Below are 17765 nucleotides of genomic sequence, written 5' to 3' on the forward strand. Positions count from 1 at the left end.
ATGTGTTGTTAGATAGTGGAGGCATCATTAGGATATTGAAGGTGATTTTTGACAATTTCTTCGGGTGTCTCGGCGGCAGATCATACAAGCTTTACACAAACTCAAACTCAATTGATAATGTAAAAATGAAGGTCATGTCTTCGTAAATTAAAATGTTGTTTTGCGACACAAATATCCAACGCTATGCGCTCATCTCCAAATGTGTTTTGCCTTAATGCCATACGCTAACAATGCACCAGCCTGTACCAGAACCCATCCAGAAATAGAGAAAAGCATCTAATTTTCCTGTCTGTCCCTCCTGTTCACCATCGCATAACTCATTCTGCGCGCCGCCCTGTCTCCCCAGTTCATCACCGAAAGACCTGGTGAGCGTCCTGTGGTCATAGCCTTTTCCTGGCTCACATCACCCTCAACGCCGAAAGAGTAAGTCCTCTCGCCAGTTCGATCAGACACAATTCCAAACCCAATCTTGCTACTCTTGACGTCAGCTTCCCTCTCCCATCGAAGTTTGTCAAGACTGGAAGCTCTTGTGGCTGCGAGAATGGCGGAGAAGCTCAGACTTCGCATCATGGCATCCTCTTCCATAGCGTTCACGCCAGACGCCACCGCAAGAATGGTGATTCCCATGGATAACGCGTACACTGCCCATAATTGCGCATAATTGTAGAAGAAGCAGTTCCTATTCTGCCATCTGACGCAGGGGTAATCCAAGTCTGGGCCACTATCGAATCGTCCTGAGTATTTCGACGGGTCAGCTGCCCAAGACACCGCAGACATTTGTGGATCAGACAGGAATGAGATGAGAATTTCCTCGTAGAACTTTTGCACCTCAAGGGGAAAATTCGCGACTGGCAGGTAATTGAGACGATCAAGCAATCTCGTCTGGAGAATCTCGCTGTTGACGTTGAAGTTGGGCATTGTGGTGGTACCATTCAAGATGGCCCTCAATTGACTTCCCACGGCGTGGTAAGCGGCTGTCAAGCGATAATTCTTGGTGTCATTGGGGAACACGTAGTTGTCCTCTGGCGTCGCCACGGTCCGGTCCTTAAGCCTCTTATCGGGGTCCTTCTTATCGGGTATGAAGGTTGTATCTATGACCTTTTTGAGGAACTTGCGTTCCTTGACATCGTGATACTGAACCCCGCCACTGTGGTTGAACTGAACCTTGTACTTGGTCTGGTAGTGCTCACAGCCAAAAATGATGGGGGTGTAGGCTTTGAACCAGTCGCCTTCTTGGGGTTTGTCGGGCTGCGGCTTGGTTCTGTCTTCAACATCAGCGTAACCGAACCAGAGGATGGGCTCTGTCCGGAAGGCAGCAAAGTTCCTCGGGTAAGGCGGTTTCGCCTTAGGTCTTCCACCAGCTTCTGCGACCATCTGGGGGTTCTCATAATCTCCTCGGTCCAGCATTGCATAGTATGTGAGGTTTCCCATGGGAGCGAGGACTGATGTGTCGAAAGGACACTCTGCGTCACCTAGCTTCTTAACTTTGGCTTTCACTCCCGAAGCCAAATCCGTACATTTGTATCCGGGACCAACGAACTCAATAGTATAAGAGCAATTCCAACCTCTGCCGCAAATCTCCGCGGGCGCTTTCGGGCGCATAATGGCCTGCTGCGTGTATGCTGTCTTTAAAGCGATTGTGTTGAATTGACGACTCGCTGCCGTGAAATAGTCAAACTCCTCGGGCTTGTTCTTATCGGGTACTTCTCCCGACGGAGCGGTAGAATTCCACAAGGAGACGGACGACTCGAAGTAGCCATCGACTCTGACAGGGTCTCTCCAGTACACAGTCTCTTCATGTGTGAAATTGAGAGTACGAACATTTTTACAGCGTGTTATTTCCTCCTTCCGCTGTGGGACGACGGTAAGGGTATAAGACGTAAATATAACGATTAGAGGCGACGTCCAGATGAATATTGTCAGCGCCATTGCGAACTTGGCGTTTACCCAAGCTTCCCAATTGAGAAGGGCTGTCAGATCCTCGGAGGCCGCGAAAAGCGAGTCAAGAGTGGAGAGCGTAAGCATCTTGCGACGGATCATCATCAAGACGCGCTGTCGGAAAGCAAGCACCACTGCATTCAGAAAGCAGGCCTTTGAAAGGAATGCTAACAGAGCGCCGTATCGAAACTTGCCCTGCTGGTCGGTGGCAAGTTGTCCATGAAGTCCCCGATAGTAGAAATGGTGGCCCACGGCGAATGCGATCCCCGAGAAGACGAGGACGTACATGCTCCATGACGGCTTCCATTCATGTATCCACCAATTTATAAATCTATTTCGAGGAGGGCCATCCGGAGGGACACCAGGAGCACCAGGCATACCAGGAGGGCCTTGAGGTACATCGGGGGGACTGTTCTTCGGCAGCTCGCTAGCCATCAAGAGTGAAGCGCTGCTGTCCTCCCTATAATTCTGAGGTCTACCGGTACCCGGCGTGTGAGGATACGCGGGCTCCCATATTCCCAGTGGCGTCGAGGCGCCATAGTAGGCCGTATCGGTCGTGGTCTGTCGTTGAAGATATGGTTGATGAGTTGCGCGCTGGGCAAAGGACGAGGTCGAGTAGTCGGGGGAAGTATACGGCGAGTTTTGCTTCGCGGACCCGATAGGCTTCCTAGCGATAGAAGGACTCGTGGGCTCCCAATTCGATTGCGCGGGTTGTGAAGAGGGATCGTGATCAGGGTAATCCCTCAGCTCCATGATGACAGGAGGAGCTGGAACTCAACTGCAGCTGGAGCTGTAGGTAAATTGAGTTATGGTTTGGAGAGGCCCTAGCGGCCCGGTCAGTTCCCCGCAGTGCCCTGAGCTTAAAAGCGGGAGGAGGTCGGCCTTTGCTTGGCAACGAGTTGAGACTCTATTCGCAGGTGATTATTTGAGGGGAGGATGAGAAGAAGAAAAAAAGACCCTGAAGGGTTAAAAGAAGAGACCACGGCATTTCCCACCCATTCCCAGCCTTGTTGGATTCAGCACTAAACCCATCTCTGCAATGTCGCCGTTCAGGGCTGAGCTTTCTGGTTCTGTCGGGGGGTGGTGACATGGCTGGGTTCCTGGTAGGGCTGGTATTTCGTTGATTGGCTTCCTGGGAGAGCAGCTGAGGTAGAGCAAAAAGCCACAGAGTCCAATGGTCTCACGCCAACGTGGTCTGGACTTTTGAAGAAGCTTGCGCTTGCTGACTGGTACTAAGCCCTCCTGCCTCCGTCACTGCCACTGTGATTATAGTGAGAACCCAGGCTAAGGTGGTACCGGTACCCAAATTACATTATGGAGCCCACCTCAGATTACCATGCGTCGAACCCGCTGGTGGGTGTCTTGGCAAAGGCCGATGCCGATGCGATCCAACGCTGATCTATGGCATATTGGCTGGTGCTGATGCTGTTTCTGCATGTGAGACGGGATAAAGGATTTTTGCTGTACGTTACGTATGTGCTCTGCTTACTGCTACTGTTACTGTCACTTCTTGGGGTAGAGCATACGAAGCCATGATTCACAATCGTAAGAGGAATAAGCATACCTAACTTAAAATGTTAGCCCCTATTTTGTTACCCGAGGCTCTTCCACTACGGTCCGACGAACCGTCTTGGGTCTCGTAAATCCATTCCTGATCTGGTTATACTGTCAACTCATCGTCAAATGCTGAACAATTATCCGGATTCAAGATCCACATGGTGTCGTCAACAAACAAGTTTAAAAAACATAAATCTCATCATGTCGCTGAGAATCCTCCTCCTGTTTTTCACTTCCTTTATAGGCGGCGTTTAAATTTAACCTAAACCTCCGTTCCTGTCAGCACATCTCCACTATGGCTGCCTCTTCTACAGCCACAATTGGCTCCTACGAGCTGACGTCTCGCGCAGTCAACGAGCCCCCTGCCACTGCGGCCCGTGAGGGATCGGGTATCTTTGACGAAACCCGGAGGCTTGGCTCTCGCTACGGTGAAGATTACTCAGACGGTGGTGTTGAGAGTGTCGCGGCACAAAATGCTTCCGCGGAAGTTGCTGAGAGCTGGAAATATCCCCGCCAGAATGTTTTCAGGACCGGAGCGGCGTTCTGGAGTCTTTTGACCTCCGGAGCTAACGATGCTGCATACGGCGTATGATTCCTGTGAAATCCTCTGCTTGATACCATTTCTGACATTAAAATAACAGGCCTTGATCCCATACGTACGTAAAACCGGCTCCTCCGAGGGCTGAGTTACTAACAGCTCGCAGCTAGAAGAATATTACAACCTGAGTTACATCATAGTATCCCTTGTTTTCCTCTCACCCTTTGTTGGTTATATCTTAGCAGCAGTTTTGAACAATACACTGCATCGACGGATTGGACAGCGAGGGATCGGTATTACTTGCGGAATTTGCCATATTCTCGCCTACATCATTATCGCCGTTCACCCTCCGTACCCTGTCTTGGTTCTTGCATACTGTCTCGCTGGTTTCGGAAACGGGATCAGTGATGCTGCTTGGAATGCCTGGATTGGCAATCTCGATAAGGCCAATGAGACTCTTGGCTTCCTTCATGCCTTTTACGGCGTTGGAGGAGTCACCAGTCCTCTTATCGCAACTAACATGATCGCAAAGGCCAACTTGCCTTGGTATACATTCTACTATGTTATGGTGAGTCGCACATGTTGATATGTTTATGAAAGGCACAATATTAACCGCTGTACTCAGATCGGGTTGGCCACTATCGAATTTGTTACTTGCACCTGGGCATTTTGGCCCAATGGCCCAGAAGTCTATCGCCAAACCATGGATGCCAGTAACGAGGACAACCAGGGCATGAAGGAAGCCTTGTTCAAGCTTCCTTTCGCTCGTGTCACTTGGCTTTGTGCCGCATTCCTCCTCTGCTACGTTGGTGTTGAGGTTTCTGTCGGTGGCTGGATCGTCCAGTTCATGATCCGCGTGCGCAAGGCCGAGAACTACCCAGCTGGTATGACCTCTATGGGCTTCTGGTTGGGTCTCGCCGTTGGCCGTGCTATTCTGGGGTTCGTGACTCCACTCCTTGGTGTCAAAGTTGCTGTGTCTCTGTATCTGCCTGCCGCTATGGCACTGCAGCTAATCTTCTGGCTGGTTCCGAGCTTTTATGTCTCGGCCGTAACAGTAGCACTCCAAGGATTCTTTCTCGGCCCTTTATTCCCGGCAGTTGTCGTTGCTACTACAAAAATGTTGCCCAAGCACTTGCATGTTAGTACTATTGGTTTCGCAGCTGCTTTCGGTGGTAGTGGTGCCGCGATTCTGCCTTTTGCCGTGGGTGCTATTGCTCAAGCCAAGGGCGTCAAGACTCTCCAGCCGATTATCCTGGCTTTCTTGACTGCATTGCTGGGACTTTGGCTATGTCTCCCAAGAATTGGCAAGAAAAGGGATTAAGGGTCAGAAACATTCAATCTTTGCACCACTTTCTTGTCATAGTCAGGTCAAGCATAGCTCATGTCCCCAACAACTTAGAATTAGCTCAACGATAGAACGAGGCCTTATATAAAGTAAATTGTTTCTCCACAGAGGAGTCAAATGATATGAACTATTGAATAACCACGATCCCTAGCCAACCTTTGCGTCCTGCGATACCAGGGGGAACTCGACCTTTCAAAGCCATACCCTAAATGTTACCATTAAATCCCAAAGACTTCAGCATAGTGTTACAATGGCTACAGCCAAATCCCGAACCGCAACTCAATGCTCTCCTAAGTTCTCATCGATCATGGGCTAGTGCTGTAGATCCTGCGAGCCGTGCCGTCTGCTAGCCTCTCATGGACGAAGCGCCGATAATCACCACTTTCTACGGGAAGCAGATTACAAAATAGACGAGCGTTCGAGTTGTGACTTGATGCTGAAGAATAATCTGGCTCAAGTTGTTTAACATACGAAATAATAGTCTGTGAGTTCGGTAGACCTGCAGTAAAAGCTGCTCTGGAGTTGGCATGTCTATAGGCACCTGGTTCTGGCCGCACTGATAGCCCCAGGATCTAGTATCTGGCCTGATGGTCTAGCGGTATGATTCTTGCTTCGGGAGTGACATCTCAGTTCTGTTCATAAAGAACTATAGTTTGCGAGAGGTCCCGGGTTCAATCCCCGGTCAGGCCCTGTTTTTGCTAGTCTGGCTGTTTGATCTTCTTTTTGACGACTAAGATATCATTCAGAAGTCGGTATAGAATAGTTTTGTATCGTGCTTCTTACATGAGGAGTTTGCATATTAAGGGACATTACACAATGTAGCTTGCTGTTGTACACATAAGTCTTCTCCTTTGTCAGTATCTGATGAAGTGGAACTCAAGGGACTATTTTGATCATGGAAACTTATTGCAGATAAAAGTTTAAGAAAACCATGAATTCGGGACGAATGGTTGTCCAGAGAATCAAATAGTTTTTACCTATTATCATATTTCAAAGTATAACCTAGAGAACCTCTGTGTACTATTACTATTTTAATATACCCTATAATACATCCTTAAGTTTTCAGAAATCTTGAAGAGTCCAAAACACCGCTCAATTAGAGTCAGAAATCAGAAGCGTCGATGTCCACTGTTTTGTTCTCCTTTAATGCCTCTTTCACAGCCTGGCAGACAACAAGTGCAGCTAGGCCATCTCTTGGTGTGCAACTCGGGCTCGCCTCACCACGAATCACCTTGATGAAGTGATCTAACTGTAGCTCGAAAGGTACGCCATCGGGGACAGGGACGTTCTTCTGAACTAACTCCTGATGCCATGACTTTTGACCTTCAGCATAGGAAGACAGAGTCATATCTGGCACACTCAATGATGCGTCGGTGCCAAAGATACGGTAAAAGTCTTTCCCAGTTTTAGGGATCAACGGGTTCTCTCCCGTGCCGGACTCAAAGTTATGTGGTGACGGAACATTGTCTGAGAACAGGAAGCTTCCGACGGCACCAGACGTGAAACGAAGCGTCAGAACTGCACCCTCTTCAGCCTCAAACCCACGTTGTGATATCGTCTTCTCTGCATGAACCCGTGTAATGGGGCCAAAGAGATAGTGCAACAGATCGATCTCATGGACAAGATTGATGAGAACAACGCCGCCCGTATTCTCTCTTCGCCATTCTCGAGGAGGATCAAAATAATCCATTGGTTTATAAGTCGCCCACATTCCATTCACTGCAATAACTTTTCCAAGAGAACCAGAACCAACAGTTTCTTTTGCAGTCATCATATAGGGGTTGAATCGTCGATGATGCGCGACCAAAGCCTTGACGTCTAATTTATCAAGATGATCCACCAAATCCTTTCCACTCTGAATATCTGTACAGAAAGGCTTTTCAATGAGGATATGAATACCCGCTGAGGATAACTCGCGAGCCAGAGGGACGTGAGTGTGGTTGGGGGTGCAGATAATGGCTGCTTGAGGCTTATTTGACGATTGCAACATATCGGCCACAGACTTGAAGTAGGCAGCCCCAAGCTCTTGAGCCAGTTGTTCGCCATTTGGCATGAGGTCGACAACAGCTACCAGCTTTGCTTGGTTGTTTTTGATTACAGTCTGGGCGTGACGAGGGCCAATTAGGCCGACGCCAATGATGGCGAATGTGATGGGTTCAGAAGTCATTTTGAATTGAAATGAACTATGTTCTCCGATGCCCGCAACTGATGTGATCTTCTGCGCAATTTATACGTTGATATCGGCTCTTTGTGACTCATTGTTGTCGCCAAAACGTTTACCCCAGACCCATTGACGTGACAAACGCGGGGTATGGGGAAACGATAATCGAGGACTTTGGAATAATGGAATTGGTATCGCGTTAAACATTTTGCCGTTCGAAAAAATGATCTGATGAGCGATAGTTTAAGAGACTAGCTACTACGGGGACTTCAGCTATCGACAGCCCAGTGTTTCCCTTTGATATAGAATTTAAAGCTGCAGGAATCAACTTGACGTAATTAATAGACGTGATAAAAAACAGGATGTTTTTGCTCCACAGATGGAATTCAGCACTGCTTTGTACACACGTATCAGCCAAGTCCTATCGAGGTAACCAGTGGCTGAGGCAGAAGAGGGGCTTCTGAGGATGAAAGAAAAAGTCCGATCTTTGACTAGGGTGCCAAAAGAAATCAGGCTAAAGGTTCACTGAATTTCTATTTAACTTACCTGATTTCCCTCCTTTACTTGGAAAGGAGTCCTCAACTTTCTTTTCACCTCCTCAGGCCTCGACAATTTATAGCCCTACTGATATGGCAGGGTCATCTGCCGAGATGATATGGGGCGGAGTATTGTTTGACTGTTCAATCCTGAAGATGCCTATTCCAAAATATCAGCATCAAACCAAGTAACCAGCAATATAGCTAACTCGAGAAACATCTTGTTTATGCTTGTGGATTGAGGCAACTTGTTCAATTGGATCTTAAGGTTTAAGGCAGCAGCTCTATGATCTGTTGACTTGATAATAAGGTTATTGTATTTTGAGGCGTAGTGTATGATGCCTTATATTGTGTTGTGTTTAAACAACACCTTGTGCTGCTCTATGTGTGGCCTCGGCATTACCTCTCTCTTGATAGTGAACTCGAAGAGTCTCATATGACATTCAGATTCCGAGAGAAAAAAATGCCTCATGATGAAAGCTTTCCCGACACAAGACAACAAAGTAGAGATTCCTACCCTTTCCCATTGAATAATACCTCGGCAGAGGAAGTTGAAGTCGAGTCAAAGAGAAGAGGGAAAAGCATTTTTCAAAACTATGAAATCCTTGGAAAGATTCTCGAAAGACACGAAGAGAGCATACAAAAACGATGGCTCAAGAAAAGTAGAAAACAGCGGCTCCAGATTCCTCTTAGTGCATGGCCAGACATGCCACCAACCCATCGACCTTTCTATAACTATTGGCGCCAAGTTGAGACGGATGCCACGGTCAAGGTCAAGCATCATAGTTCAATACTGTAGCCCTTTATCAACAAGGACTCCCTTGGGAAGCCTACACCGCTACTCTTGCTTCTTAATTCCAGAGGCCGCCATCCGCCCCCCTTTCTTCATTGATACTGATTCACAATACGTCCAGAGAGCAGCATTGACCGACATGCTAGTAGATGGCCCGCTGTTCCCCACGAGAGACATGCAATTGATCCTCCGTGGCGTCTCCTCTGGCGACGTCTGAGAGTAGTCCCAAACGTTGACCAGGGAACTTGGCTTCATTTGTCAACCAAAGACTATGACTGGCCTACATCTGACATATATGGCAAGAAGTGGCTTCAAAACCAATTCTCGACTTCATTCGACATGGTGATTCTAGAGTTACAGAAGCGTTTAATGGACTTCCTTGTCAAATGTTGCCATCAAATTCTTCACGGCATCGAGCCAGATAATCTGTTCAGTGATGTTTATTCTGTTCAGACTGAGCCAGAACTCCCCCTGAATACCCAGACCCAGGGGATACAAACGTCCCTGCTCGAGATAACTGTCGAAACCCCCTACCGTGTTCCGACTCGGCTTGGCTTTGCCAACCTTGAAAAGCTATTTGCGGCCAAAGTCGCGGCTGCAGAGGATCATGTTTGGGCGATGCGCGAGGATCCCAATTAATTTGTGGAACAAATCAGCGATATACACGATCATGTGCAACTCATAGGCTTCAGAAGAAAACACACAAGCACATGGGGAGCAGCCATTGCTGACGTTTTGATTAACGCGTACACATTGGTCGAGATCTTCACAGAAATCCATCGAATTACCAAACGCCTACGAGAAATGCAGGAGAAGTACGCGAGCGTCGTATCACCTACCGAGAAATTGCCAGATGATCACAACAACCTGATTCGCCACTTCCTCTCTTTCGTCTTTACTAGTAGAGACGTGTTTCTGGAGAAACTAGAGTTTTTAGTCAAACGTTCTCCGAAGTCACGCTTGAGGATCCGAAACCGGTTTTCAAGGTCGACCGACGAGCACTCAAGAAGTTCCGCATTCTATTTTATGACCCGGATGTCAGTTCTACCCCCGTTGAAGTTCCATGGAACGAATTTTTGCATGCGTTAACTTCAGTTGGGTTTGCTGCCGTGAAGCTATACAGTTCTGTTTGGCAATTCTCGCCATATATTCCGGAAGCTACTAGGAGTATCCATTTTCATGAGGCTCATTCACATAATACAGTACCCTCTGTCATTGCTAGACGCCATGGCCGAAGACTTTATCGAACTTATGGGTGGACTGGGAAACAATTGGTACTCGACAAATAAGACCATGGGGTGCTGAATTACTATATAGGATATGACATGTTGAAATTGGATCAACATGCATGAGATGAGATGACTTGTCTATTTAGGGCATGCAGTTACATGATTAGTCTGTCTCATGTACTCTTAGAAGTGGATTTATAAAAATTTCATACTTATATGTGACCCAGGAGCAAGGCTGGAGGGAATAAGAATGAAGAGCCAAGGTCTCGTATCTTCGGGCGTCATTGAAACCTGCGACAGCCAAGTTGGGCGACGGCCTACCGGATTAAATCTTCCAACCTCAGATAACACTTCAAGTTCATTCCGCATATCGGAAGCGACGGTAATTCATTTGCTTTTGAGCTGATTGGGTAGAGATTTCAGGGTCTCATGTTGAGCCGACAGGGCCACGATGGTGTAAGAGCGTGGGGCACAAGCGTGATTGGGACTAACAAAGACGCAATATGGTGAAAGAGGAAGGGGAATTGCAACAGCGAATGGCCATGCGGAGTGATTAGATTACGACATGATGTAACAGAAGAGCTAGCTAACGTGCTCATGGGGAACATGCGATAAGGATAGAAGAATAGCTCAAGGTATTGAGTATCCAGGTCTTGTCGCTTGGAGAGCTCTCATCGGCAATTGAACCTTCACCATCATTCCCGAGCACAATATTCCCGTCAATTAACAATGGCCACCGCAGCAGTGCTTAACGGCGCAATCAATGGTTTCAATAATAGAGAGTCAGACTTATCGCGCGTCGCTGTAGAGAGTGCGCCAGCCGAGAAGTCAACCCCAATTACCCAGACCAAGGACAGCGCGTCAACAACCGTACGGGATGGGCCAGACGTAGACGAGACATCGCCTTATTACAGCCCTCGCCTTACTTTGGTCGACAGATTCGTTGACGAACCACGCCCATTGAGAGTCGGTGTTATTGGCGCTGGTCTGGCCGGCATCACAGCAGGCATTCTTCTACCAGCCAAAGTCCCTGGTATCAAGCTTACCATTTACGAGAAGAACGCCGATGTGGTACGTCCCAACATCCAACTGCTTGAAGATTGATATACTGACATCTGCATAGGCAGGGACATGGTTTGAGAACGTTTACCCCGGTGTAAGATGCGATATTGCATCGCACGTCTACCAAAGCACATTCGCGCCCAAGACAGACTGGTCGGACAAGTACGCACCCGGCCACGAGATCCGCGAATATTGGCAATCGGTCGCGCAAAAATTTGACGTCTACAAGTATGTCAAGCTCAATACCAGAGTCGAGGGAACAACCTGGGATGATGAAGAGGGCGTGTGGATCACGAAGCTGCGTAATGTGAAGACAGGCGAAGAGACGGTCGAGAAGAACGAGTTCATCTTGACTAGTATCGGCCGATTCAATGATTGGAAATTACCCGACTATCCTGGAATATCTGAGTACAAAGGACACCTTCGCCATGCCTCCAATTGGAGCACGGATTTTGATCCCAAGGACAAGACGGTCGCTGTCATTGGCAATGGAGCGAGCGGTATCCAAGTCACAGCAAACCTCCAGCCCATTGTTAAGCGACTTGATCATTATGCCAGAAACAAAACATGGATTGCGGTATCTTGGGCTGGTGAAGAGCGAAAGATTGAGGCCCAGCCATATACTGAAGAGGAGAAGAAGAAATGGGCAGAGGACCCTGACGCATACTTGGCCTTCCGAAAGGACCTCGAGAGTCTATACTGGACCAGATTTGACTCGTTCTTCCGAAACAGCGAGTCTAACCAGAAGCTTCGCGAAGCGTTCATCGACATCATGAAGAAGCGCCTAGTGAAAAAGCCTGAACTTCTTGAGCACATCGTCCCAGACTTCTCGCCGAATTGCCGACGTCTTACGCCTGGACCAGGATATCTCGAGGCTATTACCGAAGACAACGTAGAGTACATACGAACACGGATAAAGCGCTTCACAGAGACGGGTATCGAGACTGAAGATGGCAAGCAGAGAGATGTCGATGCTGTCATTTGCGCGACTGGTGCGAACGTCGATATGGTTCCAGCATTCCCCATTCGCGCTCATGGACAGGAGCTCAGTAACCTGTGGAAGGCCGATGGAACATATGGATATCCTTACACATACTTTGGACTTGGAACGCCTGGTTTCCCCAACCTTCTCTTCGTCCATGGACCGCAAGCAACAGGGCCATCGGGAACTGTCCCGCACAGCGTCGAGACGCAATTGACATACTTCGCCAAGGTCCTCCGCAAGGTTTCGCGACAGGGCATCAAGTCTCTGAGCCCATCCAAACAAGCAGCAGACGACTTCGTGGAGTACTCGGACGCATTCTTCGCCAAGACAGTTCTTACAGATAAATGTAGTTCATGGTACAATGGTGGCAGACCTGGTGCTAGAATTCACGGACTCTGGCCAGGAAGCGCAGGACATATCACATTTGTGCGACAGGAACCTAGATGGGAAGATTGGGAGTACAAGTATATCGGCGATTCTAAGAACCGTTTTGCGCATTACTTGGGCAATGGATGGACCAAGAGAGAGACGGATGTAGAGGCCGATCAAACGCCGTATCTACAGAGGCCAGATAAGATCGATTTGCGGGATATTCATGAGAAGTGGTGGAGCATTCCATAGGCAGTTAGTAGCTTCGACAATAAATTGAAGATGAGCTTTTGGCAAGATCTCGTCATGACATGGTCCCACGCACGTAATCGCGCGACTCGCCCGCACCTCCACGTGGAGAGCCCGTCTAATCTATCACGACTGCACTAAAGCATCGGAGCCGCTAAACACCCTTGCATTAGCTTCATTAATGGGACCATCTTTCTCGGGGAGTTGATCTCAGATCCTCCCTCCACGTACACGGACTGATACTTGGAGCGTAACCGAGGACAAGTCAAACAACGAGACTATGCTAGCGAGGAAAACATTTCGAGTCTCGAACCGGATTCATACCGAGATTCTGGTAAACGCAATGCCGCCACAGATATACGTTTTGCGCTAGAAGAGTTAATGCCCAAAGGGCTGGGACTTCGGCAGTTGAGCTGTAGGTGTGGTCAAGGGTTGGATTGCGTGCTGGTGCTATCGTGTTGGGCGGTGGTTTCATGATGGGAAGGGAAATATAAATGTTGATCTTGTGCCTACTTCTGTAGAACATTTTACAGCCTTGTCTCGCTAAAGATTCTGATAGCTATCAAGCTTCTTCTTCTGTTTTAACTTCCTTCAGTTCATACAGGATCATTCTGAAAGCAAGACAAAATGACGGTGGTGGAAAATCGACATGCAGACAGTGAGGTTGCTCCTCCTCCCAAGGATCAGCTTCTTCCTGGTAAGATTCACTGTCCATATGCACGTCCTCTACTAATACTGCCCAGTCAAGTGGTACCGATCCACATTCTTCAACATCACAGTGCTGGGCTTGTGTAACTTGTCTGCCCCAGGTATCTGGGTAGCCATGAACTCGCTTGGTGCCGGTGGTGCAGCCTCGCCTAAGCTCATCAACGCTGCCAATGCCTTGACATTCTGTCTCATGGTGGTGTCTTGTTACTTCTCGAGTGCTATGGTTCGATATATCGGCATCAAGGGTGCTCTGATCTTTGGAACGTACGTCTACTCACACGAACTTACTCGTGAACGCTGCTGACGGGAGTTAGTCTTGGATATGCACCTTATGCTGCAGGTCTTTACACAAACAACCGTTTTGGAACAGAATGGCTCGTCCTTGTCGGCGCTGCTCTCTGCGGTATCTCGGCCGGTGTCTTCTGGATGGCCGAAGCCGCTATCGCCATCGCATATCCTGAGCCTTGGAACCGCGGTAAAGCTCTAGGTTACTGGCTCACCTACCGTCTATCCGGTCAGATCCTTGGTGGTGCCATCAATCTTGGTCTCAATGCCGACCGTAACGAGGCTGGAAAGGTCTCTTATACTGTTTACCTCATCTTCATTGCTCTCCAAGCTGTTGGTCCTTTCGTTGCTCTGTTGCTCAGCAAGCCGCATCAGGTTCAGAGGAAAGATGGAGTTACGGTCAAGTTGGAGATTGATAAGCTTCCTAGCTTTGAGCTCAAGGAGACTGCCAGACTCTTCTTTACGAAGAAGTTCCTTCTGGTCGTTCTATTCATCGGACAGGCTGTCTTTGCGGAATCCGTCTTCTTCACTTATCTCGCCTGTAAGACTCCCCGGTCTAGCTTCACATATGATACTAACTGGTGCAGTGTGGTTTTCTGTTCGATCCCGTGCTCTTGGATCTTTCTTGGGCGGCATCGTTGCCGTCACCGCTGGTAATATTCTGGGTGTGAGTCTTTCAACCGCCCATCATGCCTCTGTTGCTGACAATATCTTGATAGGCTTGGCTCGACCGTACCAAGGTTTCTCTCCGTTTCCGCACCCGATCTTCTTTCGCCTTCCTTGCTACTCTTCAAGGTGCCTGCTGGATCTGGGCCACAGTCTTGGTTACCAGATTCCGTGAGACAAGACCAACCTACGACTGGGTCGATTCGGGATTCGGCCATTCATTTGCCATCTTCTTGTTCCTTACTTTGTCATTCCAGCTTAACTACCTCTTCCTGTGAGTAACTATGAACGCACATTACATGACCATGATTTAACGATTCTCTAGCTACTTCGTTATCCATCATCTCGCTAACACTCAAGACGAAATCATTCGTTTCTCTGCCCTTCTCCGAGGCACTGAGTCCGCCTGGCAAGCTCTCAGCTACGGCATTACTTCCTTGCCTCTATTCGCTGAGGTTGGTGGAGTTTACTTCAACTTCGCACTTTGGGGTCTTTCAATCTTCCCTGCTTGGTTGGTTCTCAAGGATTTCGGTTCTCATGCCGCTCCTTCTCTTGAGAGCCCCATCCAGGAGGTTGATAGTCAGAACTTTGGGTCTAACTCCGGCGAGGACAGTGATATCAAGAAGCACTAGACACTGATGAGCTTATTTATGAACTCTGTGGAGGTATTCTTTAAAATGGTTTGAGAGGAGATGGCTCGAGAGTGTCACGAATTTAGAGATTTTATAGATATCGAATCTAGAATATTTATATGAGTTGTTGAAGCCGTGTACCTTTGTTATGCCTGTTGATAGAAGATGAAAAAGCAGACGATATCAAGCCTGGTACCACCCTTCCAACTTCCCTGTACATAAAATGAAAATCTGATTACCAACTCCTTCTAGAATAACTGTTGTCTCAGAAGATTACAGATTCTGCGCCTCTGCAAGCTTCAGCGCGTGCAGCCCACGTGGGCGTGATATGCCACTCCCGACAACTCGGCACTCTGACATGAAACTTCCGAGCTAGAAACACCCGAGAAAACAACCCTGATAGAAATTCCGAATCCTTTACCCATTTTTGGAAGTTCCCTGAGTTTATCGTATGGAAATTGAGGGGTTGATCGGCATTTCCCATGAGCAAGACTCAGTGATGATTGCGCCATCGGTTAGTCCACCAAAACGCCTCTGCACGCCAAGGTCTCATATCTATAGCCTAAGAATGCCCTGTCTAGAGCTATCACTTGCATATTCAGTCATGGGCTTAAGAATCACGCAATAGTCGTCTAGAAGTCCTGTATCGGCACCGATATCCGGAGCGTCTTAAAAGAAGAATAAGCTGGGAACCAGTACATCACCACCTAAACAACGAAGTCGGGCATAATCCAATCAGATCAGTTCCATTTTTAACAGTCAACGTCATGGCATCTCAGAATCAAGCGGCCCAGCAGGGCAAGAAGAAGAGCCTTATCGTCAATGCCTTTGTCATGATGTGTAGGTACCCCCTCATCCCAGTCATACAAGATATACTGATAAGACTTTAGGCAGTGGTCATCAATCGCCAGGATTATGGAGACACCCCGAGGATGAGTCTTGGAGGTTCAAAGACACTGAGCACTGGGTCGAATTGGCCAAGTTGCTAGAAGGCGCCAAGTTTCATGGCATCTTCATTGCTGATGTGTTGGGTAAGAGACTTGGATGATGAGGAGTAGCTTTCAGAGTTCTAACAACTGAAATAGGAGGCTACGATGTGTACAAGAAGTCCTTGGAACCTGCTATTATCTCTGGAGCTCAATGGCCTCTTACAGAGCCACTGGCCGTCATTCCTGCCATGGCTGCTGCGACTAAGAATATTGGATTTGGTGCCACTGTTTCTGTTACCTATGAACAGCCATATCATCTTGCTCGACGGTTGTCAACAGTTGATCACCTCACCAAGGGCCGGTAAGTCTTCCGTTATTCATTAGAAGAACCAACTAACGCTTTCAACAGTCTAGGCTGGAACGTAAGGATGTCGAGTATCAATCTAAGTTCGCTACTAATGAGACGTACAGATTGTCACTGGTTACCTGGACTCAGCTGCTCGAAACCTTGGTCATCCAGTTCAACTCGCCGTAAGTGTGATCTCCTTGAAGTAATAAATCCAGATTCTAATGATAATTAGCACGATGAACGCTATGCCCAGGCCGAAGAATACATGGAAGTCATGTACAAGCTTTTCAACTCATCCTGGCGTGACGACGCTGTCAAGCTAGACCGTGAGCGAGGTATCTACACGGACCCCGCCCTTGTTCGTCAAATTGATCATAACGGTAAATACTTCAACGTTCCCGGTCCTCACGTCGTGGACCCCAGCCCGCAGCGAACACCACTTCTTCTTCAAGCAGGAGCCAGCAAGCCAGGTAAGGCCTTTGCAGCTCAGCATGCTGAAGCTATCTTTACTTCTGCACATGCACCTGCAGTGTGTAAGAAGAACATTGCGGAGATTCGACAGGTTGCGAAGGAACAGTTTGGCCGAGACCCAAAAAATATCAAGGTCCTCGCTCTTGTCACACCTATTCTTGGTAGGACTGAGGAGGAAGCTCGGGCTAAGTATGATGAAGCGAGGAAGTATGCTTCGACTGAAGGTGCTTTGTCACTGTTCGGTGGATGGACGGGTATGGACTTGAACCAATACGGCGATGATGAGGAACTTCGACAGGTTGAAAGTAACGCTGTTCGGTAAGTTTCGTCGTCATAACACCAAAGTGCCTCAACTCATATGGTTCTTCAGATCAACTGTAGAAGGTTATGCCAAGTTCTCGCCCGCAAACTCAAAGTGGACGAAGCATACTGTCGCCGAGCATGTCAGCCTTGGAGGCAACGGGCCTCTGTTTGTCGGCACACCCTCTCAGGTAGCTGATAGCCTGCAAGTATGGATTGATGAGGCAGATGTCGATGGATTCAACTTTGTAAGTCATATACACCCAAACTCGGAGTGTTTCTAACTGTGAGAAGGGATATGTCCTGTTCCCCGGTACCTTCAAAGATATCATCGAACTTCTACTCCCAGAACTTCGATCAAGGGGCCTCTTTTGGGACGATTACGCGGTGCCTGGAGGTAGCTACCGAGAGAACTTCTATGGCCTTCCTGGACAGAAGTATCCTCTCGAGGAGCATGCTGCTTCCAAGTATAGGTGGGCTGCCGGCGTGCCTGCAAGTGAACACAAGATTCCGCAGTAGATATGCTTGAAAGTAGCCTCAAAAAGATAAATAAAAAGAGAGTTATGTGAGTGGGAAAGTTCTGTGACGTTCAGGTTCAGTCAAATTATCGAATCACCGAAGATGACCTTGCAAATCCACTCAATACAAGAGACTGAGTTCACA

The 17765-nt window shown here is 48.1% G+C and overlaps 7 protein-coding genes and 1 non-coding gene across 9 annotated transcripts; 6 read left to right on the top strand and 2 right to left on the bottom strand.

Annotated features, from left to right (window-relative positions):
* Positions 1-111: 111 nt before the first annotated feature.
* FOXG_10363 (uncharacterized protein) lies at positions 112-3400 on the bottom strand. Of its 2 annotated transcripts, none has more exons than XM_018389671.1 (2): positions 3264-3400; positions 112-3198 (listed from the first exon to the last, which is right to left on the bottom strand). In XM_018389671.1, exon 2 carries the CDS (start codon positions 2689-2691, stop codon positions 277-279), a length of 2415 nt encoding a protein of 804 aa, XP_018247989.1. In that variant the 5' UTR covers positions 2692-3198; positions 3264-3400; the 3' UTR covers positions 112-276. The 2 variants fall into 2 exon arrangements, with proteins under 2 accessions (XP_018247989.1, XP_018247988.1); XM_018389670.1 differs by having other exon boundaries at positions 3250-3400.
* A 215-nt stretch (positions 3401-3615) lies between these two features.
* Positions 3616-5531, top strand: FOXG_10364 (uncharacterized protein). The gene is made up of 4 exons (XM_018389672.1): positions 3616-4081; positions 4137-4151; positions 4200-4601; positions 4659-5531. Exons 1-4 carry the CDS (start codon positions 3791-3793, stop codon positions 5352-5354), a joined length of 1404 nt encoding a protein of 467 aa, XP_018247990.1. The 5' UTR covers positions 3616-3790; the 3' UTR covers positions 5355-5531.
* A 428-nt stretch (positions 5532-5959) lies between these two features.
* FOXG_20284 lies at positions 5960-6068 on the top strand. Its single transcript has one exon. It is a non-coding gene; the product is annotated as a tRNA-Pro (tRNA).
* A 248-nt stretch (positions 6069-6316) lies between these two features.
* On the bottom strand, positions 6317-7738 carry FOXG_10365 (oxidoreductase). The gene has a single exon (XM_018389673.1). The coding sequence runs from the start codon at positions 7543-7545 to the stop codon at positions 6481-6483; it is 1065 nt and encodes a 354-aa protein (XP_018247991.1). The 5' UTR covers positions 7546-7738; the 3' UTR covers positions 6317-6480.
* Positions 7739-8538: 800 nt separating this feature from the next.
* Positions 8539-9507, top strand: FOXG_20285 (uncharacterized protein; the record flags this gene model as incomplete). Its single annotated transcript, XM_018400556.1, has 2 exons — positions 8539-8860; positions 8990-9507. The coding sequence occupies 2 exons, from the start codon at positions 8539-8541 to the stop codon at positions 9505-9507; spliced, it is 840 nt and encodes a 279-aa protein (XP_018247992.1).
* Positions 9508-10730: 1223 nt separating this feature from the next.
* FOXG_10366 (uncharacterized protein) lies at positions 10731-12822 on the top strand. The gene is made up of 2 exons (XM_018389674.1): positions 10731-11168; positions 11221-12822. The coding sequence occupies exons 1-2, from the start codon at positions 10827-10829 to the stop codon at positions 12763-12765; spliced, it is 1887 nt and encodes a 628-aa protein (XP_018247993.1). The 5' UTR covers positions 10731-10826; the 3' UTR covers positions 12766-12822.
* Positions 12823-13332: 510 nt separating this feature from the next.
* On the top strand, positions 13333-15193 carry FOXG_10367 (uncharacterized protein). Its single transcript, XM_018389675.1, has 6 exons — positions 13333-13459; positions 13506-13734; positions 13785-14296; positions 14343-14422; positions 14475-14695; positions 14747-15193. Exons 1-6 carry the CDS (start codon positions 13390-13392, stop codon positions 15051-15053), a joined length of 1419 nt encoding a protein of 472 aa, XP_018247994.1. The 5' UTR covers positions 13333-13389; the 3' UTR covers positions 15054-15193.
* Positions 15194-15662: 469 nt separating this feature from the next.
* FOXG_10368 (alkanesulfonate monooxygenase) lies at positions 15663-17741 on the top strand. Its single transcript, XM_018389676.1, has 8 exons — positions 15663-15893; positions 15944-16084; positions 16139-16343; positions 16392-16404; positions 16454-16513; positions 16564-17120; positions 17173-17350; positions 17397-17741. Exons 1-8 carry the CDS (start codon positions 15821-15823, stop codon positions 17619-17621), a joined length of 1452 nt encoding a protein of 483 aa, XP_018247995.1. The 5' UTR covers positions 15663-15820; the 3' UTR covers positions 17622-17741.
* Positions 17742-17765: the final 24 nt, after the last annotated feature.

Source organism: Fusarium oxysporum, chromosome 7, assembly GCF_000149955.1.
Source record: "Fusarium oxysporum f. sp. lycopersici 4287 chromosome 7, whole genome shotgun sequence".
Lineage (NCBI taxonomy): Eukaryota > Fungi > Ascomycota > Sordariomycetes > Hypocreales > Nectriaceae > Fusarium > Fusarium oxysporum.

Bases quoted from the DNA above. Each gene is read 5' to 3' on its own strand.
- FOXG_10363 (XM_018389671.1), bottom strand. From the start codon at position 2,691: ATGGAGCTGAGGGATTACCCTGATCACGATCCCTCTTCACAACCCGCG.
- FOXG_10366 (XM_018389674.1), top strand. From the start codon at position 10,827: ATGGCCACCGCAGCAGTGCTTAACGGCGCAATCAATGGTTTCAATAAT. The intron at 11,169-11,220 runs GTACGTCCCAAC...ACATCTGCATAG, and splicing joins ACGAGAAGAACGCCGATGTG to GCAGGGACATGGTTTGAGAA.
- FOXG_10368 (XM_018389676.1), top strand. From the start codon at position 15,821: ATGGCATCTCAGAATCAAGCGGCCCAGCAGGGCAAGAAGAAGAGCCTT. The intron at 16,085-16,138 runs GTAAGAGACTTG...CAACTGAAATAG, and splicing joins CTTCATTGCTGATGTGTTGG to GAGGCTACGATGTGTACAAG. The intron at 17,121-17,172 runs GTAAGTTTCGTC...ATGGTTCTTCAG, and splicing joins GTTGAAAGTAACGCTGTTCG to ATCAACTGTAGAAGGTTATG.
- FOXG_10364 (XM_018389672.1), top strand. From the start codon at position 3,791: ATGGCTGCCTCTTCTACAGCCACAATTGGCTCCTACGAGCTGACGTCT. The intron at 4,602-4,658 runs GTGAGTCGCACA...CGCTGTACTCAG, and splicing joins ATACATTCTACTATGTTATG to ATCGGGTTGGCCACTATCGA.
- FOXG_10365 (XM_018389673.1), bottom strand. From the start codon at position 7,545: ATGACTTCTGAACCCATCACATTCGCCATCATTGGCGTCGGCCTAATT.
- FOXG_10367 (XM_018389675.1), top strand. From the start codon at position 13,390: ATGACGGTGGTGGAAAATCGACATGCAGACAGTGAGGTTGCTCCTCCT. The intron at 13,735-13,784 runs GTACGTCTACTC...GACGGGAGTTAG, and splicing joins GGTGCTCTGATCTTTGGAAC to TCTTGGATATGCACCTTATG. The intron at 14,297-14,342 runs GTAAGACTCCCC...TAACTGGTGCAG, and splicing joins CTTCTTCACTTATCTCGCCT to TGTGGTTTTCTGTTCGATCC.